This window comes from Vombatus ursinus, unplaced genomic scaffold (genome assembly GCF_900497805.2).
Source record: "Vombatus ursinus unplaced genomic scaffold, bare-nosed wombat genome assembly UNPS02009062.1, whole genome shotgun sequence".
Taxonomy (NCBI): domain Eukaryota; kingdom Metazoa; phylum Chordata; class Mammalia; order Diprotodontia; family Vombatidae; genus Vombatus; species Vombatus ursinus.
Window position 1 is genome coordinate 21,052,201 of NW_020948840.1, and position 22,888 is coordinate 21,075,088.

A 22,888-nucleotide genomic window follows, 5' to 3' on the forward strand; every position below is an offset into this window, starting at 1 on the left:
GTCTCGGTGGGGCTGGTTGTGAAAAGTGCATGCATGTATCCAGAGCTGCATTCTTATGTTTTGTATTATAGATGAGTACACTGAAATTCCTATGAATGAAGACCCTCCTCCATGTTAACACACTGCAACATTCAGTAGGGCTCATAGATCTAGAACTTAAAGGACCTTTAAAAGTTACCTAATCCAATGTCCTTGTTCTGTAAATGAGGAACTTAAGGCCCAAAGAAGTTACTTAAGGTCAAACAGGTAGAAAGTAGAACCAGGATGATTCCAAGTTCAGTATTCTGTCCCTTCTATACCACGAGGTCTATGAACCCTGAAGTCAAGGTACTAAAAATTTTTTCCTGAGCTTCTATGGCTTCATAAGTCTTCCCCCCGCTTCTACCCTTTTGTCCTAGGTTGGAGACATTGTATAAGGTATTTATGAGGTGGCTACAAGTGAGAGAAATCTCACAAATATCTATAGTAATGACTTCTGGCTGAGAGAGAAGGAAATGCCCTAATAAATAGGATCTAGCTGTGAAGAGAAGGCAGGAGTAGTATTAATTGAAAGAAACTTGGACTTGAATCTCAAGCGTTGAAAGGGATGCTAGAGGTCACTTCATCCAGCTGACTAAATGACTAGTTCCTGGGGTAGCTTGGTTCTGAAACCATCCAAGGAAGGGGGTTCATCCAGGAAGTGCTCTTAAATCTTGTCTTCCCCATTATATTACAAGCAACCAGAGTACAGGAACCTTGGCCGAGACCCCTCCTCTACGAGCTTGACTTTCATCATCAGGAAAAGAAGGGGATGGACTAGATGACCTATAGGGGCCTTTCTAGCTCTTGTCAATGAACCTATGATCCTACGTTGTGCTCAGTAATTACCGTTGACAAGATGACTAGAGAAGGGGATATGGGTGCAAACAATGCACAGGGGACAGGCTCTAAGTTTGCTTGACCCTTAGTGCTTCCAATTAGAGTTAAGGGTGGAGGAGGAAGAGGAAGAAAGGCAGGAAAACAGGGACATTTGGGAATAGAAGCCCGGAGTTTGGATAATGGAAGAGGCCCCCCAGAGGTGGGAAAGGATCTGGGAAGTCTGTTACATCACTCTATTGAGCAGTGTTGGGCTCTGAGGGGAGGGTAGAACCATGCTGGTCCTGCACATTTGTGTTAATACCATTTGTAACTTCTCCGTGTGAAGTCTCTAAAGGAGAGAAATTGTGCTGAAGTCGCTGTGGAAGAACCCAGTACCGGCTCCGTGGAGCTTGGGTTGAGTGTGGAGCACTAGATCTTTGTGGCACTGCCTCATTATAATCTGGGTCCCTGGGGGTCCAGTACCTGGAGCAGCTTTATGGAGAGCTCCTTTCGTGCCCCTGAGGCCCAAAAACATTCTTACTGTCTGGCCTTAGGACAGGCTGCTCAGATCTTGGGCCTCCAACCCTTGATGAACTGCATGATCTTCTTGACCTGCAGCTTGGTGAGGTGGAAGTCATCAGCCAGGATGTCCTCACTGAGCTGCACAAAAATGCTGCCATCTATGCGCTCCCTAGAGAAGAAGTTCACCACATCCTCCGAGAGGCCGATGAAGCGCAGACTCTGAGAGACTTCCTCCAGCGAGAGTGCAGATAGATCAGCTGGGGGTTGCCAAGGGGTGTTGTCCCTGCCAACCCGGCCCACTGCCCCTTCCCGTGGGTTAATAGGAGGCACATCCAGGCGCCCCTGGGTGAGGTAGAGCCGTGCTCCGCCTCCCTCTGGTCCCTGTACGACAGTAGGGGACAACGGGGTGGGCATCCGCCGAAGCATCAGGCCATCTGGCTCAAAGGCCTTGGTGGGGCAGAGGGGTGACAAGGGCCCAGGCCTGCCCACTCCCCTAGGCTCCTGATACCGTAGCAGCTCTGGTTCTGGGGAGCTGCCCTGCCTCACTTCAAAGGGGTCAAAGGGTTCCAGGGCTGTTTCCTGCCATTCCGAGGAAGAGGAGGAGGATGTGGGGCAGGAGGGGGAACCAGATGAGTAGGCCTGACTGGAGGAGACAGGGCCTAGAGAGTAAGTAGGGCTTGAGGATGAAGTGGGGCCGGGGGTAGAAGTGGGACCAGAGGAAGAAGAGGATGATGTTGAGGCAGGACCTGAGGAATAGGAGGGACCAGCAAATGGATTGAGGGCCCCAAACGGAGCAAAGCGTTTCTGAGGGTGTGAAGGCTTAGGAGGAGGGGGACAACTGTGGTATGTCTTGTTGGGGGTCTCGCCCCCAAGTAGTGGTGTAGATCGACTATTTCCAGGTTCGGAGTAGGCCCAGGAGGCCTGGCTGGGCTGTGTTGTAGAGGGGAGGGGCCCAGGAAGTGGGCGACTGGAGCAGTCACCCACCTTGCAATCACCCCAGGTACAGGGGTAACAGTATAGAGAATATGAATCTGGGGATGGGGAGCAGCTGCCACTCCGAGAGCCGGATCTGGGAGATTAGGAGGAGAGGAAAAAACAGACAACAGAGGCAAGACAAGGTAGAGATACAGACAGAGAGAAAAGGAGAGTAAATGGTCAATATATTCTTGCATGACTCAACTGCCCCTGTTAAATAAGGTCTCATTGATCTGATCCCAGAGGCACAACTCCCCCACCCCTAGAGGAGAACTTAGAACCTCGGGGGGTTTATTTGCTGTTCATTTCCAAGACCCAGCTTGGGTCAGAGCACTTATGTCCTGTCCAGCTCACATAGGTATTCATGGAACCTTAGAGCTGGAAGGGACATTAGAGATCACAGGATCATAAATTTAAAGCCAAAAGGGATCTTAGAGGTCATCTAGTCCAACCCCCTCATTTTATAGATGAAGATCTAAGGGTCAGACAGGATCATTGCCTTGCCCGTGGTCATGCAGCTACTTCATGACTGGAACAGGACCAGAACCCAGGTCTCCTGATTCCCAGTTCAGTGCTCTTTCCACTCTTCCATACTGCCTTGGCTATCCATGGATCTTTGCCCAAAGAGGCAAATGACCCAAAGGAAATGCCCCCCCTTGGGTGTGGCTTCCCCAGGAGGGGTCCAGGAGCCCAAAGAAGGAAGGAGACCAGAGCCATAGCCTGGACAGGGAGAATGGGCTTTTGCCCCCAGGGACTAACATGGAGGGTACTTTCTCACTGGAGGACCTGCTTCCTTCCTATAAAACTCAAGAGGCTCAAGGCAAGCTCCTCCCAAAATAATTTCACCCGTGATAGGCCTGTCCTCTACACAGCCACACATTCCCTTCCCTCCTCCTAAATTTGTCCCAAGCTCAGTTTGAACTAGTAATAACTTTGAAGGGCACTCACCCATCGTGTAGGCCAGAAGAGTAATAGGAGAGGCCAGGACTGGGGGAATGAGCAGGCTGAAGCTTGGGAAAGCGTGGTGGGACAGGAGGACTGCCTGGGGGCCGGCTGCCCCTTGGTGGTACTGGTGGAGCATTGAGTAGGCGACACTCTTCCTTGACCTGGAAACAGAAAGTCCTAGAAATCAGAAAGAATGATACCAGGCAGGATGCTACCCAGGCCCAAGTGCTCAAACACATTGGACAGCTGCTGGCCTCTTCCTGAGAGGCCCAAGCCACATAGCATCATTTGTGGTCGTCCTAAGGGACATCTGGAACTGCTCTGTAGAGCGTACCCATAATGAACATGGATGTACAAAGTGGTCCCCTTACCCACCCGTCACCAAAGCCTAACCCATCTCCTAGTCCCCTCCCCAGTGCTCCATTCCCCCAGCCACTGTAGCCCAGAGTCCCCTAGTAGCTGCAAACCAAAATCTGCTTTAAAGCAACAGAGAATTTTTCATAAAATAATTTTTGTAAAAGCAACTAGGTGGCACTAGACCTGGAGTCTGCAAGATCACAGTTCAAATTCTGTATGAAACATTTACTAGCTGTATGACCCTGCGCAAGTCACATAGCCTCTTTGCCTCAGTTTCCTCAAGTGTAAAATGAGGGTAATAATAGTACTTGCCTTCCAGAGTGGATGTGAAGATCAAATAAGTTTATATTCATAAGGTACTTTGCAAACCTTAAAGCACTATTTAAATGCCAGCTTTTATTATCATCATCATCATCAAAGAAGACCAGCAACACAGATTGGGAGGAAAGAGAAGGAAAAGAATGGAGGGGGCAGGAGAGGGGGGAACGGGGCCTAACCCAAATTCTCCTAGGCCCACACCCTGATAAATATAGCTTTCTGCAAACAGTCCTCTGGCATCCCAATCCAACCTTATTCACCTCCCCACAGGCTTTTCCTCTACTTTCTCCCTATCTCTCTCACCCTCAGGTTGTCTCTCTTAAATACACATCCGGGAACATATCCCTCTCATACCTACTTATGCACACACACATACACACACACACACACACACACACACACACACACACTTTCTCTGGTAATAATAACTCATATTTATATAAGCCCTTTAAAAGAGTTACAAAGCACTTTCTAATCACCCCGTAAGAGAAGTAGTTGCACAAAGATCCTCATATCCCATTTTACAGATGAGGAAACTAAGGCTGAGGTGTAAAGTGACCTGCCCAAAGTTACACAGCTACTGAATATCAAAGTCAACACACACATACCCCTACCTACTCACTTACCGATGCCCTCCCATATATACATACACTCCTGCCAATTCCTTCTGTTCCCCTTGACAGCAGTCATACAAGAGATGCTTGATAACCTGGGCACAAGATACCAAGGACTCCTTACTGTTGACAAGCCCTTTTTATTGGCTAAAGAAGAAACCTAGGCAGAGGCCAAGGGCTCCAGAGTTCTGGGAGGTAACGAGAGGGGAGGGGAGGCTCCTCGAGAATGAGTAAGAAAAGTTTCAGAATTCTAGGGTTATCTCAAAGAACAGTTTCCCTATCACCATCCCCCTAGTGTGGTGGGTAAGTGGGTTGAGATTTGATGTCAGAGGACCTGAATTCAAATTATCTCTCTGAAACTTACTAGTTGTGTGACCTTAAGAAAGTTACTTACTCTCTGGGCCTCAGTTTCCTCATCTCTAAAATGATGGAGTTGAAATAAATAAACTCCAAGATCTCTTCCCCCTCTAAATCTATGATTCTATTATCCTAGGATTCTTTCTGCCCTGTGACCTCAAGAGTCACCTATACTTGTTATGAAGTTATTTCTGACTCTTCATGATCCCATTTGAGGTTTTCTTGGAAAAGACCCTGGAGTGGTTTGCCATTGCCTTCTGCTCATTTTACAAAGGAGGAGACTGAGGTAAACTGAGGTAAAAAGAGACTTGCCCAGGGTCACACAGCTAGTAAGTGTCAGAGGCCGGATTTGAAATCACAAAGATGCCCCCTCCTGACTCCCTGCCCGGCACTCCATCCATTGCACCACCTAGCTGCCCACCTATACTTACCGCCTCTGATTTGGGAGGGACAGGAGGTGGGGGAACCTCCGTCTCCAGATGAGCAGTCCCAGCAAAAGAAATGAGGTCTGGCTGTCTAAGTCCTGCTGGTGGTTGCCTGCTTCTGTCCCTGCCCCCACCCTCTGGGTGGCTCTCAGTTGCCTGGTGCGTCCACAGCTCCTCATAGGGGATCTCCACTGAAGGGGCAGGTTCTGACAGGCTGGCCCAGTCTGGACTCATATATTCCTGCTCCCCCTCCCCAGCAGGGGGGTAAAGGCAGAGAGAGAGCTGGGGCAGTGCCTCGGGCCTGGGGCCCTGCAAACAGAGCCTTGCCCTCCGGGGGCTGGCACATTCCTCTGCCAGGTCTCCAGGGGCTTCCCGGACTGCTTTGGAGTACTCGTCTGGGTCGAAGCGCTCGTGGCAGTAGGAAGCGCTGTCTCTCACCAGCTGTTCCACCTGGGGATCACCAACCAGCAGCCCTTGGGGCAGGGTGAATCGGGGCATGTCCGTGAGCAGCAGGAAATGCAAGGGAGTGGGGCCCTCCCTTCGTAAGGCTAGCCCCAGCACCACTGTCTTGGAGATGATGCTGACTAGCTTGTAGCAGTGGCCCTCTCGCACCGGGTGCAGGTCATACGGGTTGCAGGGGGGCCGGCTGGGCACAAGTACGTTGACGGGCAGCCGGACCCTCTCGATGATGGCCCTCACCGTGTGCTCCCCTTCCTGCATCTGCAGCTCCAGGGGGCTGCGGGTACTGAACCGGCCCCGGCACTGGAAGGGCAGGCTCAGGCTTTCATTGGTGCGGTGGTTCATACAGATGAGGCACGGCATCTTGCCTTTAATGGGCTTGATGGTGCCCGCTGCTCCACTGGTGCCCAGGCCACCGCCGATGCTCCCCATCCCTGCCAGGGACCCTGCCAAGGACCCAGCCCGGCCCAGTTTTCGGAGGATGGTGGTGAATCGGGAACGTTCCTTCGGGGTCTTCCCACAAAGGATTTCAGCCTGGCCCATGAGGGTGAGCTCATCACCCGCATGCAGGGTGAAGTTGTAGACCTCACTGTCCTCACTGAACTCCCCAGACACCACCTGGGGGGCAAGGACAAGACAATGAAAAGAAGGCAGCATTTTCTGGGGTGCTTCAGGGAGAGCAGCCTGTCTGCCACCCAGGATACTCAGAGATCAGGGGAATTATGCAAACCCTGGGAGCACCTCCCTCCCCTCCCCCTCCTCTCAAAGGACCCCTCCAGCAGGACTCCCTCCCCCTCTCCTACCCCCCCCAGTCACCCATATATGCAAAGCTGCCAGTTGGTCCTACTTGGGAAGGATAAAGAAAAATGGAATTAATTAAAATTGTAAGCAGAATTTTAAAATCTGAAACTAGAAAAAAAAATTCAGCATTTTTTCATTAGGAAAAGCTTCAACAAGAATTACTCCCAGCCTCAGTTAAAGCAAGAGGTATATAATCTTTTCTGCAGATCAAGGTAGGCATATTGACCCAGGGATGGTTTAGGTAAAGCCCACACTGGGCTACATCTTGGCGACCTCCAGAAAAGCTGTCTAGCCCAAGAGAAGGTTTGGAGGTGGGATGGGGGTTGTGATGGCTGTCAGGTGGAACTGGAACTAGGCTTATTCTACCTGGCCACAGAGGCAGAACCAGGTGTGATGGGCAATTGTTGTACTGGGGCAGATTTAGGCTCGATGTCAGGAAAAACTGCCTAACAACGAGAGTTGTCCCAAGTGGAATGGGCCGCCTCAGGAAGGGATGGGTGTGCCCTGCCTGGAGTCTTTAATTCCACTTGCAAGGGATGCCATGACGGGTTTCCTGCTCAGGTAATGGATTCAGGTATGGATGCACAGGCCTGTGACTCCTGACGTCCATTCCAACCCAGGAGTTCTCACAAGTTATTTCTCCTGAAAAAGATCCCAAACTCTTCCTGTCTCACTTCTTTCTAAAGAAGTCCTCCTGAATCCATCCCACTGAAACACGAGGACATGTCTTTGTCTTCAGTGGAAATGGAGAGCTAGGCGTTCTCTTCCTGTTGTCAAAGGAAGCTTGACTATGGCTGACGCTTCCACCTGGCAGAACGCAGGGGACCTATGGGGGGTGTTTTCTGCTAGGGAGCTGACCTTGACGCTGAAGGTGATGGCCTCCATCACAAAGATGCGGTCAGGAAAGACGCTGGCCACCTCCTCAATGCTGCTGAAATACTGTACTGGCTCCCGAACGTCTCGAGCCTGCTCCAGAAGCTTGAACTTCCCTGTGGGAGGGGCAGGAAGATGAGTCTGGTCCCATTTCCCCCGGGGTCCTATCCCCTGTGAAGAGTGCCCCCAGACCCCAACATCCTCATGGTGCCCACTTCTGTGCCATGTCTCCCACTACCTGGAGAGAACACATAGGGAGGCCTGGATGCTCCCAGGTGGACTCCGAACAGGGCTCCCCTGGGCCCAGACACCTCATGGGCCAATCATTGTGTAGTCAGCTTAGTAAAAAGCCCAGACACAGGAGCTCTGAACATCTGGACGTTCACAGCTTGTGAGTGAACAGCCGTGCTGAGGGGTCAGGAGCGCTAGAAACGGCCTAAAAGTCTGGAGACCTAAGTTCTAGTCCCAGTTCTGCACTGCCTAGGCTTGGGGAAACCCTTTCAATTGTCTGAGTTGTGGCTTCCTTGCCTGTAAAATAGGGGATACTTTGGACTCTATCAATCAACAAACATTTATTAAGCATCTACTATGTGCCAGGCATCGTACAAGGTCCTGAGGATATAGAGAGAAATGGCGAAACTGTCCCTGCCCCTAAGAAGAGACAGCATGTGTGTATGTATATGTGTATGTACATATATATATATACACACATATACATATATACATATAGCTATATGTATGTACATGTGTGAGCATGCATATTCACATATGCACATAAATGTACATGTTTGTATTTTATATACACAAATACATGTAGTGTGTTCTAAAAGTCTTAGTGCAGTTTTAAGCTTTAATAGCTAAAAACTGCACTAAGACTTGTGGGACACTGTGTGTGTTTACATATACATACGTGTTTGTTTATTTAGGCATATTTACATATGTGCCTATCCATCTCTTTTTTGTTCAGTCAAGTTCAACTCTTCATGACCCCATGTGGGGTTTTCTTGGCAAAGATATCGGATTCATCATTTCCTTCGCCAACTCATCGTATATATGAAGAAACTGAGGCAAACAGGGCTAAGTAACTTGCCCAGGGTCACACGGCTATAAAGTATCTAAGGCTAGGTTTGAACTCAGGTCTTCCTGACTCCAGGCCTAGTGCTCTATCCACTGTGTTACCCACCTGCCCCGGATAGGGCCTAGTGAGGTTTTGTTTTTATTTGTTTGTTTTTGGTTTGTTTTTTTTTTACTCAAGTATGTGTCTAGGTAGCAGGGAAGGAACCAGTAAAAAGGGAGAGAGTGAATATTTGGGAGGCAAGAGGATTAAGAAGACAATGTGCTAGGGGAAAAAAAGAAAAAAAAGATGTATAAAAAATTTGAAACACACAGTGGCTATATTTTTAATGGAGAAAAACTGAGACAGCCCTTATGCTCAATGATTCAGGAATACCTGAATTGGGTTCTTCTCAGTGAAGAGGACCAGAATAAAATAACAAACTGGGAAAAAAGGGAAAGAAAGAATGGAAATACCTACTGACTGTAAGTATGTAAAAAACAGTAGCACTGGCAGAAAAGCAACTAGGAGAGGACATAGCAAATACCAAGTTATTGTTATTATCACAGTTTAGAAGCTGACCTTCATCTAGCACTTTGAGATTTGTAAAATGACATATATGTGCATGTGTGTGTATCATTTGATTGTCTCTAGCCTGTGAGGTAGGTGCTATATTATCCTCATTTACAGATGGGGAAACTGAGGCTTAGAAAGGTGAATGATGTGCCCAGCTGGTGTCAATGGCTTTGATTTCAGGACTGGTGAGTTCAAATCCATAGGATTCAAGCTGAGAGCTTCCTAACTCCATATCCATCACTCAAACCCTAGGCAACCTAGCTGTCTCAGAGTGCTCCACCAAGCCATAAGTCAAGGACTATATCTTTCTAACCTTGATGTATAACATCATCTTATGCATGGAGATGCTTAATTCACATTAGCCAAGCTCCCAGCACAAGACCTGGCACATGGCATCTGGTTGTGATTATGGTTCCTATGGACTATTTGTGCTCTCCCCATGGCAGAGCCTTCTGAGTTCATATTGTTCTGATCAGCCACAGTCAGACAGATACACTGTACCTTGACCCCAACATAGTGCTGTCATTTTGGTCCTCTTCAAGAACAAAGGACAACAACCAAACATTTGGGGATAATGGTGACATCCACACCATAGACATAGACCTGTGAGATTTCACTAAGACAGCATGGACAATTTCTACCAGTGGCTTTGTGGAATCAGTTTCATCAGGACCACGGCCACCCTTTGCCTTCTTCTATACTCTCCTAGACTCTGAGTTCCCTGGCCAGGAGCACATAGCTGAGAGCTGCCTTGGGGAGGAAGAGGTAACAGAAAGCACCTCCCAAACCCTGTCATGGCACCCCGGTGGCACAGTAGATAGAGTGCCTGGTCTGGAATCAGGAAGTTGTCATTGTTCAGTCATTTCACTCCTGTGACTCTTCATCAACCCTTTGTAGGGTTTAATTGGCAAAGATACTGGACTGATTTGCCAATTCCTTTTCCAGTTCATTTTACAAATGAGGAAACTGAGGCAAATAGAGTTAAGTGACTTGCCCAGGGTCACACAGCTATTAAGTGTCTGAGGCCAGATTTGAACTCAGAAAGATGTCTTCCTGATTCCAAGCCCAGTGGTCTATCCACTATGCCACGTAGCTGCCTAGAATCAGGAAGACCTCTTCAAATCTGGCCTCAGACACTCACTAGCTGTGTGACCCTGGACAAGCCACTTAACTTCTATTTGCCTCAGTTTCCTCATCTGTAAAATGTAGATAATAATAGCACCTACCACCCAAGGTTGTGGTAAGGATCAGTTGAGATCATTGTAAAGAGCTTAGCATAATGCCTGGCATGTAGTTAAGTGCCGTGTAAATGTTTATTAGTATTATTATTATTAGTCAGACTAGGGCCCTCCTGGGAAGAAAGGGAAGCTTTGCACTAGCCCCAGAGGACAGACACAGCTAAAGGTGAAGAAGATTCCAGTGCTTAACAGATGATGAGGAGCCGGGAGCAGATGGTCTGAGCTCACCTACTCAGAAGAGTGGTTGCCTCAGCCTGGGGTCAGAGCAACCCCTACACATACCCATACCCAGAGGGAGAGAGGGTGGGAAGCCTACCCCCTGACCAGCAAGGGGCCAGGAAGAATTCATTCCATTATCTCCAGCCAAGCTGGGATGGGCCAAAGCCAGAGTACCAGACACGGGAGGTTCAGGCCGACTCAGGGAAGCTAGGGGAGAGGATGTGGTCGAGAGAATCAATGTAACCATGGTGCCCAATCCACTCCTTCCTCTCCCTAGCCCAGAGTCCAGCTGCTCCATCAACTGAGCTGGTGGAAGGAGGAGGAGGTGTTTCCTGTCCTTGGGGCACGAAGTAGAAGCCCCTAACCTCTCCCCTTGCCCCCCGACCCCAGCCCAGCTGCAAACCACTCCCCCTCCCCCCCAATCCCCACCAGAAGGAGCTGTTCTGACCAGGGTCTGCGCCTGGACTCAGAGACACCAATCCATATCCCTTGAGGGATGTCTGTGCCGCTCACAAGCTGCTTGTCAGAAACTGCCCAGTCACTCATTAATCAGCCCTCACATTTTTCTTGTGCTTTCATGCAGATATGTTTCTGCCTTATTTGATCAAGAGTTCCACAATGGTCTTATTCCTTCTCTATATCCCCTGTCCCACCTAACCCCTCCAGCACATAGATGGAGCACTGGGCTTTTAGTCAGTAAGACCCAAGTTCAAATCTGGCCTCAGACACTTCCTAGCTGTGTGACCCTGGGCAAATCATTTAACCTCTGCCTCAATTTCCTTATCTGTAAAGTAGGGATAATAATGTCTACCTCCCAAAGTTATTGTGAGGATAAAATGAGATATTTTGCAAATCTTAAAGTGCTATTTAAATGTTAGTTATCGTTGTTGTTATTATTATCATTACTAGGTGCTGAGTAAAAGTTTTTTGAATGAATGGATGGATTCTGCTTGGCAGAAAAATCAGCCTCATGCCCCACGACTATAGAATGTTAGTACTAGAAAGGACCTCAGAAATCTAGTCTAATCCTTTCATTTTACAGATAAGGAAACTAAGGTCAGAGAAGTTAAGTTACTTCCTCAAAGTCAAATAAAGGTACCCAGCTGGTGACAGAGGGTCCTCGACCGCCCATCTCCCATTCCACCTGCCACGGCTTACCCCTATGGAGCCAAGCACCAAACCCCATAGTCTAGTAAAAGGGAGGTGCCTCCTATCCACTCGACCCCAATCAAAAGAGTCCCTGGTCCCCTCTGTCCCCTGCCAAACCTCTTCTTTTCTCTTTCCTTTCCTCCTGTGTGGTGAGGAAAGCTGGGCAGCCCAGGTCCCTGCTCCCCTCTCCAAGCTCCATCTCTCATTATTAATTCATCGGAAGGAATCAGTGTCCGACTGACCACACTTAGTGCTTCATTATCCCCTCCCTGACTGCTATAGGGATCCCCTCCCCCACCCCCTCATCTCAGACGACCTCCCTCCCCCACACCCTGTCAGGCATCAGCACCAAACTTTGGAGGCCTGGATCCTGGGCTCCTGGCTTGTCAGAAGCTACTGCAAGCCTTCCCTATTCAGATCACCACCCCAAAGCATTGTGATCATCTCAAAGGGAAGAGGGAGGGAGCGGGAGGAAGGGGGAGGGAAAGAGAGGGAGGAGGAGGGAGAAGCAGCTGGCCAACCAGGGATGGAGAGAAGGAACAGGAGGAAGTGTACCCTGGATGAGAGTGTTCTGTTCTCTGGTCCCTTGGGAGACTCAGGGCTTGGCAGACCTAACTGTAAGGGGGCTGAATCCCTGAACTGGGATAGCAGCTGGGAGGAACCATTCCAGCCGAGGCTGCAGACTTGAGATTCCCCACCTCAGGCCAATCTAGACACCATCCAGTGACCTGCAGAGGAATAGATACAGCCTATCTCTGGGAGCCCCTTACTCGGAGGCCTCAGGACAGGTCCTGGGGTCAGAAAGGGAGTACTGTTTCTGAAACCATGGAGCCTACGCAATGTCAGAGCTAGGAGGAAACTTGGAGATCACCTAGTTCAATGCCATTTGACAGATGAGGAAACTGAGGCACAGAGAGGTGAAACTATTTGCTCAAGGTCATATACTCACTTGGTGGAGACAGGACTAACGATAACTCGAACTCCTATGTTATGAATATAAAGAATTGTTCTGATTGGAGGACAGAACAATGAGCTCCATTCAAGGCGGCACCCGGGCCAGCCATCGCTATATTTCCCACCTGGCTTCATTCCTTTGAACTTCTCCATCATGCCCCAGGTACCTTCTTCTCCTTTCTCCCCCACCTCCACACCCCACTGCTTCTTAGGTTCTTGGTGTGTATCGTCTTCACCAACAACACACTCTTGGAGAACAGAGATCATCTTTCTTTTTCATACTTATCTCCCAGTGTTTAGTGTATTGCCTGGAACATAGGAGGCACCTAAATATGTTTATTAATTATTGAATATTGTCACCATTTTATAGAGGAAAAAAACTGAAGCTTTGAGAGGTTCGGTGATTTACTCAAAATCATACCCTTGAGGGGTATCCAAGCCAGGATTTGAACCCAAGGTCTCCTGACTCAAAGTCAAATGTCCTTACCACTACACTAGTATCTCTCAAAGCTAGAGCTTCTCCAAAAATTTAACAAGTAACTAACTAGTCTGGAGGCAGCTAGGTGATGCAGTAGATAGGGCGCTGGGCCTGGGGCCAGCAGGATCTGAGTCCAAATCTGTCCTCAGACACTTAATAGCTGTGTGACCCTGGGCAAGTCATTTAACCCTATTTGCCTTAGTTTCCTCATCTGGAAAATGAACTGGAAAAAGAAATGGCAAACCACTCTAGGATCTTTGCCAAGAAAATCCCAAATGAGGTCTGATGAGTTGGATATGACTGAACAGTGAAATAACAAGTCTGATTCCCCACCAGGGCAGCTGCAAAGGTATACTTGGTCGGGATTGGCTATACCTAAAAGTTACTCTCAAGTGGCTGCTACTTGTGCAAGTCAGTCAGCTACACTAAGAACAAGGTGCCAGGGTGTCCCCTTTGGTAACACTTGCCCCTTTTCTTCCTGAAACAAGAAGTGGGTTCCTGCATTCAGCAGTGCCTGAGGGATCGTCTTCACTCAGCCCGTTGGGAGGACCGCACAGGAAGCTTAGGCTGTCCAGGAGGCTCTCTAGCAGGCCAGAGTCTGTGCCCAGCTGCAGTCCACAAAGCCCCCAGGAAAATGGTGCAAGGAAAAAGAGAAAATGCCGAGGGGAACGGAATCAGCCCATGGCAAGGTTCTCAGAATACAGATCTTCCAACTACTCATAGCCCTTTTCAAATAAGTGACAAAGGAAGGGCCCTGCCTCCACACCAGGAGCCAGATTTGAGCCGAGCTCTGCCGCTCACTAGCCTAACACTCAGCTTTTTTGGGCTTCAGTTTCCTCATCTGTAAAATAAAGAGTTTGGACTCCTCCAAGGTCCCTTCCAGCTCCAAGTCCATGATCCTGGGTTCTTAGTATTCTGTGTCCTCCTTCAGTGGCAAGATGGGAGCCTGAAGGTTCATCCCTTCCCAGCCACCATAGCTGGCATCCTCCTGCATCTCTCCAGGCCCCCAGGCCCTACCTGGATACTGCAGCGGGATATCGATCTTGGGCCCGATGACATAGTGCCCTTCCTCCAGGCTGTGGGCTGTCACCGTCGTCCACTGGCGGCAGGAGTGGATGAGCAGGACATCCTGTTGGCTCACCCCCTCCACATACTCCCCTGGGCCAGGAAGGAGAGAGAGAAGGAACAGACACAGCAAACAGGGATATTAACTCCCACCCTCTCCTAGGAGGGTCTCAGATTGAGCCTCCCCAGGGACAGAACACTCAAAGACCCCGCTCTCAGACAAGGGTATGGCTCCCCACCCCACACACCCACCACCATTCACTGTCCAGTCAGTCACGTTCTGAAGTGCACAGAGAACAGAAAGGCCGCCAACAGAAACAAGCTGGATTCATGCTGCAACTCAGGGCCATCATCGCAGTGGCTTTCTGCATTTCAGAAGGGGCCCTTCCCAGTAAGGGAGCTGTCCCTCCCTTCCTCTGGGCTCATCTAGTAAACAGCATCCTCAGCCACTCACCAGACTGAGATCTCTGGGAAGTGTTGAGTGACATCCCCTCTCATCCCCTTTATATTAACCTGCCCTGTGATTTCATCAGTATTTCATCAAGGAGGAGCTTCTTCTATAGCTACCCCTTTCTTGGCAACAGGATCTTAGGAAGTTGCCTGGGGCACTTTGGAGGTTGTGACTTGCCCAGGGTCACATGGCTTTTATGTAAGAAGAGGCAAGACTTGAATCCAGGCCTTCCTGGTTCCAATGCCAGCTCTATCTACGATGCCATGCTGCCTCAGAGGATATCAGCCTCAAATTGTATCCTATAGTTAGTGACAGGTGCTTTGAATTCCCATTCAATGCGTGCATTCATTGAACCGCTCATGGCGGATTCACCCCCGAATTCTAAGAGAGGACGCTCCTCAACTTCATTAGGAGCATAAGATTTAGACTTGCAAGGAACCTTCAAGATCACCTAATCCAACTCATTTATTTTACAGATGAGGAAGGCAAGTCCTTAATCCCAGGAAAGGAAATGAACTGGCTTCCTTACAGGCAGTAAATAGCATTCGGTATTTCAACTCTGGTATTGGACTTGAAATCAAGAGCCCAGCAACCCCTTGAGGAAGAAATTCCTTCTCCCAAGACCCCTGGCTCCACACCTCTCCCATTTTTCCTGGCCAGGAAGACACCAGTAATGAGGAAGGGGAGGAGGGAACAGAATGAGAGGAAAAGAGGGAGGGAGGAAAGGAGGAAAGGAGACATTGGCCAAAGGTTGTTAAGAAAAGAGGGGTATAGGGAGGGGTTTGGACTGGATGGGTTCTCTAACCCCAGCAACTGTTACCAAGGCAGCAGGAGGGGCCTAGAATTTTCAATCTGAAGGGCTTCTCCTGGCAGCTATGGGCATGGTGGGGGTGGGGAGGAGAAGGGGACACCCTCTTGATTGCTTCCTTGCCAGAAACCAAAAGGGTCTGTCTGCTCCCCTTTTACACCCTCCCCAAAAGGATAACTACTACCCAGCTAAATCCTGCATCATTTGGGACTTAAGAAGCGTGGAAGCACCACCCTAAACGGTGAGAGCTTGCCTGGGGTGGGACGACCTTAAAGGAATGGTCCAAGAATTTAATCATAGTCCCCTGCCCCCCATCCAAATGCACAGCCAGGCAGGGTTCCATGGAAAAAACCCTGGATTGGCAGTCAGAAGTCCTGGGTTCGAATCCCATTTCTGTTGCCTCTCATCTGTGTGACCTTGCTCAAATCAACTTCCTCATCATCTATGAAACAAACAGGTGGGACTCTTCCTAGCTCTGAGGCTCCATCTAGCTCTTCATTCCATGATTCTAGTCCTCCCAGGAGGTTGCAGCCTCGTCATCTGCCTGGGGCAGAGCATCTTTCCCCAGAGCCACGTGCAGTCGTCTCATCTGCTCACTCTGACCCGCAGGCCCACTGGTCCTATAACACTGTTACCCACACCTGACCTGCTGATGTGTGCTGCTGTGGACATACACAGAGGTCAAGAGGGTCACAGAGCTGGTCATTTAGTCTAACCTTTTCATTTTTATAGATAAGGAAAATAAAGCCCAAATGATTTGCCCAAGGCCACACAGGAAGTAAGCTTCAGAAGTAGGATTTGAACCCAGGACCTCTGACTCTGTAGCCAGTGTTCTTTCCACTGTACCAACTGCCTTGTACCCGAAACTCCACTTCCCACCTACCGACCCCCTCCTGGGACACACATGGCACACACAACTTCCCATTCCCTCCCTCTTTCCCACCTTTCTCAGCCTCATCTCCAAGTCCTTGGGTAGGGCCATCATCGGCACTGAGCAGTGTGGGTTGGGGGGAGGGGCTGGTGGGCCTCTCTGCCCCATTAGCATTCCGGGAAGCGAGTGTGCCAAGGCTGGCCAAACCCCTATTCTTCTCTGATACAAAACCCCCAGCCAGGCAGCCAGGCCCCATCTCCACTTCCCCTCCCCCTCCTCACCCCAGCCAGGCAGCCGGAACTCCCCTCTCAAGCAGGCATCCATCCCCTCCTATTCCTCCTTCTACAAAGTAGTCCCCCCCCACCTCCCCAGGTTGGACTGGGGTGTGTTGGGCCACCAGGAGAAGGAAGCCCAGAGGGGAAGGGGGGGAGGGAAGGGCATGGGAGACATGAGAAGGGGGAGGGAGCGCTGGAGTAACATAGGACGAGGGAGGCACAGGTGGCTTCAAATTGATTGTTGGGAGAAGAGGGTCAGGAATGGATCCAGCAAAGAAAGGGGTGGGACTGGGAAAGTGAGAAGGGTCAGAGGAACAGGGATAGAGAGGAGAGAGGGCAGGCAGAGACAGGTGACAGGACAGAGACAAAGGGACAAAAGGAGGCTGCGGGGGGGACAGGAGGGATCAGAGGAAGGATGAAGAGAAGAAGAGAGGGGGCCCTGCTGGAAGCAGGGACACAGAGCTCAGGACTGTGCTCAGAAAGAGCTCAAAACTTTCTCAGGACCCTACAAAGCCTAGCAGAACAGTGCAGCCCACCGCCCTTCTCCCCAGACTCCACCTGCTACAGGTCACCCTCAGGCTCCTCTTCCTGCCTCCCTCCCTTTCATCTCTCTCTCCCTCTCCCTACTCTTTCCCATTCCTCGACTCTGGCGCCCTTCTGTCACTCCCGGATTTGCTCCTGTTCCAGCATCCTGGTCCTGGCTCACCTGGAAAGTCCCCAGGACTTCCCCCTCCCACTCTCCTCTCCTCTCCCCTACCTGGCCCCAGGCAGGCGAGAGTGGGCAGTCGACAGCGGCTGACGATGAGGTCCAGGGGGAAAGCCCCCATGCTCCAGTGGAGACCCGCTAGCCCGGCTGCCAGTTTCTCCATAGCATTGCTCCAAAGGCTCAAGTCCGGGGGAGCGAGGGAAGCGGGGACCAGCCAGAGGCTCAGATGGCACAGTCCCAGGGGCTGCCCAACGTCCTCCTCCTCACCCACGACCCCAGCTCTGGGAGGTCAGGGCCAGCCAGCAGCACCATGCTCCCCCTGCTCTCACTGCCAGCTCGGAGCCTAGCCAGCACCTCCTCTAGCCCCCTTGCTGCTCAGAAACCCCACCATCCCTTTGGGCCCCTCTCCTCCCCTCCCTTAATTACCCTCCTCCTGACCCAAGCCCCACCTCCCCTTCCCAAGGCCAGCCCTCTCCTTTACCCCACCCCCTCCTCCATCTCTCCCTCCCAGCTTCCCTTCAATATTCCCCCTTAGTTTCCTCTCTCCATCATTCCATCCCTCCATTCCCCCTCCCTCTTTCCTCACCCTTTCTCTTTAACCCTTCTCACTTCATCCTATCCCTCTGCTTCTTTCTCTCATTCTACTTCCCTTCCCTCTGCCTTCCTCCTCTAGTTCCTTTTTCTAAACCCTCCCCTACCAAGCCTGGGAATACCTCCCCAGTCTTTCTTTTTGCCCCTTTTTCCTTCCCCTTTTAGCCCCCTCCTCCCTTTCTCCTGGCATTCGGGCTTCACTCTCCAGTTTCTTCTCTCATTTCTTCTCTTTCCTTTTCTCTCTTTCTCCTCCCCCATCCACCTCTGCACTGTTGCTCAGGTGTCTCTCCTTGTCCTATTTCTCCCGCCACCCCCAATTTAGATGCAGTAGAAATCAAGCTCCAAAGACATCAGGGAGAGCCTTGAAGGTACAAAGAATAGTACCATAGGATTTAGACCTGGAAAGGACCTAACAAATCCAATTCAATTTGAGAAAATGTATTTAGTGCCTTCTCTGTTCAAGGGTCTGTTCTAGGTTCTAGGGATACAAAAAGAGATGAAAGCCTGCTTTCAACGAATTGGTGTTCTATTGGGTAACAAAATTCAACAAACAAATAGGTAAGTAAATTCAAAGACATTTTTAGTAGGGAAAGAGCATTAACAACTGGGGAGAGCTACAAAGACTTTTTGGGGGGAAAGCAGCAAGTGCATAGAGCTTGGAAAAAAGGATCAGAGATTTAGAGGGGAAGGGACCTTAGAGGATGTCTAGTCTAATTCCTTCTTTTATAGACGAAGTTGTCGTTTGTCCTTCATGCTCAAATGGGACCCTGACATCAGGGAGGGGATGCCATGACATGCAAGTGAATTGGATTTAAGTGAGGGAGGGCTGGGTCCAGTGGCAAGGTGTAGATCAAGATGACTGGAGATGAGGCTCAGAAGGTCAGAGATTACAAGGGTCACACAGCTAATGTGTCAGAGGAGAGATTTGAACCCAGGTCTATGCCTGATTTCTTCCATTGTTCTGCCTACTACACCAAGATAAGGATCTAGAACAGATGAGGCAGGGAGGGAGTTTGTTCTAGGCCTGGGGATCCAACAGCTTTAGCAAACTGAATAGACTAAATGAAGTAAATAATAATGTGGAGATGGGGTAGAGGAGAGGGCTGGCCTTGGAAGGGAAGGTGGGGCTTGGGTCAGGAGGAGGATAATTAAGGGAGGGGAGGAGAGGGGCCCAAAGGGATGGTGGGGTTTCTGAGCAGCAAGGGGGCTAGAGGTACCAGCTAGGCTCACAGTTGGCAGCTGAAACAAGGGTGAGCTTGGTGCTAGAAAGGTAAGTTCTGAGTAAGATTTGTGAGAGCTTTAAACACCAAGTTGAGGAGTTTTTATCCTAGAGTCAGTAGGGAGTCATTGAAGGATTTTGAGCAGGAAAGTGATATGATCAGACCAGTACTTTAAGATTACTCTGGCAACTGGGTGGAGAATTACAGAGTAGGGCAAAGGAGGGAGAGTAGCTAGGAGAAGGAGGGATAGTCAACAAGCAGGAATGTTTGGGAGCTTTCCCCCTAGCATTATAGAGCAGGGGTTCTGAACCTGGAACCGTGAACGTAAAATTTTTTTTCGATAACTATCTTTGAATATAATTGGTTTCCCCTGTGTATTTTATTTTATGCATTTAAAAACATTATTCTGAGAAGGGGGTGCTTAGGCTTGACCAGGCTGCCAAAGGGGTCCATGACACAAACAGGACCCTCATTTTAGTGGGTCTTTTTGATGAACAACTGGGTTCTCTAAAGTTAGTTGTGTGTATCATATGAAAGTGCTAAGTAAATGGCACTGTTAAGTCTTATAGAATGAGAAAGTAGGAGACATTGAGGCTACCCCAGATAAGAGTAGGAAGAAAGCCTCAGCTCGAATTGGAAACTCTGTCTTCAGAGAATTTCTGCTGTCTATTACCTGGTCTGATCAAATGAAGATGGGGTCCAGTGAGTAGAAGACTAAACTGGAAACTGGAAAACACAGGTTCTTGCCTTGACTCTTCCCTGTGTGATCATGGGTAAGTTTTAATTCATGCCTCAGTTTCCTTTTCTGTAACATTGATAAAATATTCTGACTCCTGGCAATATGGATGAAGCAACATTAATATATTCATTGAGCATATATTTTCAGATTCTAAAATGTGGAATCTGGAAGTTCAAGAGCCACCCAATAGGAATTCCAGTTCTCCAATGCCTCATCCAGGAGTGAAGACAACCCTGTGAGGCCCAAGGTCCAGCAGGCCCTAGAGAGTCTTCCAGCAAGGCCCCAGGACATATTAACCTGTCTCCTGACCAGTGCTCTTTCTACTCCTTCCTCTAGGCATGTGTCTGGTCCTCCCCAAAGACTTCTCTGAGGTTTCTCCCTTTATGGTCTTTATCATCTTCTCTCCATACCAGCACAAAGCAAGTGGCTTTTGCTGATATCTTGCCCTACTCCCCTTCCCTAATCCATTTGCCATCCTCCTCCTCTGCTCTTTCTCTATATCACTGCTTCTCAAAAACCAGCCCTCCCTTCCTTGCCTTCTGAGTTCTTAATCTACTTCTACCCCCATCCTCCTCCAAATGCAAACTTCTGCCCTCAGCTCAATGGACCCATAGGTGGAAAGAGGCTGATGAAGTAGAAAGCTGCCTCTAAGTAGTGGGAAAGCCAGGGAGCCTAGGGAAATAGGGACAAGGTCCCCAGGCTAGAGACTGAAGCAATCTCCGTAGTGTAGTAGGAGCCTAGTTATCTCTCAGTGCATCTGGAGTGCTCTCTACTGGTGCCTAAGAGGATACTATAAACAGTTAATTATGGTAGACTGAGCTAGAGTTCCAAGCACTATCAATTTATTAGTAAAGCATGAATTTACCAATAAATAGTTTCTCAGCTTCCCCAGTAAAGCCAAGACTCCAAGGTGGGGAATAGCTACCCTTTTTATAGTTTTTAGGGAAGTGCATAACAAAGAACAGGACTTGATAAATAGGGAACAAGTTATAATTGGTTAGAAATGGCTAGTAACAACCCCCTCCTTCCCTCCTGTGACTGAGAGATGTTCATTACGTGCATCCACCTGCAAGGTTAGTGGACCAGACTTCTTTGGATAACAAACCAGACATCCTTCAAGGGTAACAGATTTCTTTGACACAAGAACAAAACAGTGACTAACAAGAGAACTAGATTTCTAAACTTAACTCATTACAGGCCAGCTGAACATCTGAATTAAGTTCAGAAGCAAAGAATCATGACTTGGGCCGTTACAGGACAAAATCAATTAACTGTAAATAGGATCAACTTTTTAAAAAGGCACAGAATCAATCTAATTATTTCCACACGTAGAGTGGCCACTCAAAAATGCAGGGCAGTTTGGCCCAGGATCGGCTCACTTCCACAAAAGGGTCCTCCTTAGCTGTAGCCTTCAAGGACGTCTTGTCGCTGTCAGAGAGAAGATTCCAAAGCAGAAAACCTTAGAGGCCCAAAGCCCTGACCCAGAGAGGTCATCTGTCCAAAGTCACACAGCCAGCTAGGGGCACAAATGGGACCAGAGTCAAAGTCTGCTCATACCACCCCACCTTCTTCCTGCCCATTAACACACTTCCTCAAGCTTCTCTACATTTTCTCATGCCTTGCAGTTCCCAGAGAGAACTATGACTTACTGATTATTTAAGGACTTGCATTTATAGGGTGCTTTGCAACTCCAAAGCATTCATTCAGTCATCTTGAGATGACTATGAGATGAGCAGCACAAATATTATCATCCCCATTTCCCAGATGAGCCTCAGGAAAGTGAGGCCCAGAGTGAAGTAATCTATAGGAGCTAAAGGGATGCTGAAAGAGACTTTACAGGCTTATCTATTTCAGTTCCTTCATTTATTTGGTAGATCAAAAAGCTGAGGCTCCAATCATAATTTGTTCCCTATTTACAAAGTCCTGTTCTTTGTCACGCACTTCCCTAAAAACTATAAAAAGGGTAGCTATTCCCCACCTCGGAGTCTTGGCTTTACTGGGGAAGCTGAGATCCTATTTATTGGTAAATTCATGCTTTACTAATAAATTGATAGTGCTTGGAACTCTGGCTCAGTCTACCATAATTAACTGTTTATAGTATCCTCTTAGGCACCAGAAGAGAGCACCCCAGATGCACTGGTTCTTTTGACTTTATATCCAGCACGTTTCCCTCTGTACCATACCTGTCTACCAGATCTCAATTGCTGTTCCCAAACCAAAGTCTCTTCTATGTTTCTGCCACAAAGAAACCTCCATTTTGCCAAATCTGTTGCCAGTCTTATCTTAGATGATCAGGCCCAGAAAACTGAAATTTCTTTTCAGCTATGTCTAGAAGAACCATGTGAAGGGCCAGGAATGCTTGAGAAGCCAGAAGCTAGGAGGCAGAGGGAGAGAGAATAGGTAAATTGAACCAAAGGAAGAAAAGGGGCAAAGAGGCCATATTTCCCATAGGCTCTCATTCATTTTCTTGGGGTTCAGCTATGACTGCAGGGGATGCCTGAGGGTTAAAGTAGCACTATTTTCCTTTTCTATTTCTATTTTATTTTTTCTCAATTACATGTAAACAAAAATGTTTAAATTCACTTTTTAAAATTCTGAGTTACAAATTCTCTCCTCTCCCCACCCTTGAGAAGGCAAGCAATTGATATAGATTATACATGCGCAGTCATGCAAAACATTTCACATTAGCCATATTGCAAAAGAAAACACAGACCAAAAAACTAAAGAATAATAGTTTTAAAAGTATATAGTAGCACTATTGAAAAAGCTTTTTTTTAAGCTTATTATTTTTTCTTCTCTGATGTGACCTTTAGGGAAATGGGAAGAGATGTGAACCAGGATGAGGAAGGACAAAAAAAAAAGGATAGCTGTGAGGAGAGAGACAGAAACTGAGATGGAGAGAGAGAGAGAGAGAGAGAGAGAGAGAGAGAGAGAGAGAGAGAGAGAGAGAGAGGGAGAGAGAGAGAGAGAGAGAGAGAGAGAGAGAGAGAGAGAGAGATGGAGAGAGAGAG

At 48.7% G+C, this 22,888-nt stretch overlaps 1 protein-coding gene across 1 annotated transcript; it reads right to left on the reverse strand.

Annotated features, from left to right (window-relative positions):
* Window positions 1-1,401: 1,401 nt before the first annotated feature.
* Window positions 1,402-17,490, reverse strand: GAREM2 (GRB2 associated regulator of MAPK1 subtype 2). The gene is made up of 6 exons (XM_027850305.1): window positions 17,379-17,490; window positions 14,169-14,309; window positions 7,469-7,599; window positions 5,357-6,427; window positions 3,283-3,440; window positions 1,402-2,428 (listed from the first exon to the last, which is right to left on the reverse strand). Exons 1-6 carry the CDS (start codon window positions 17,488-17,490, stop codon window positions 1,402-1,404), a joined length of 2,640 nt encoding a protein of 879 aa, XP_027706106.1.
* Between the last annotated feature and the right edge of the window lie 5,398 nt (window positions 17,491-22,888).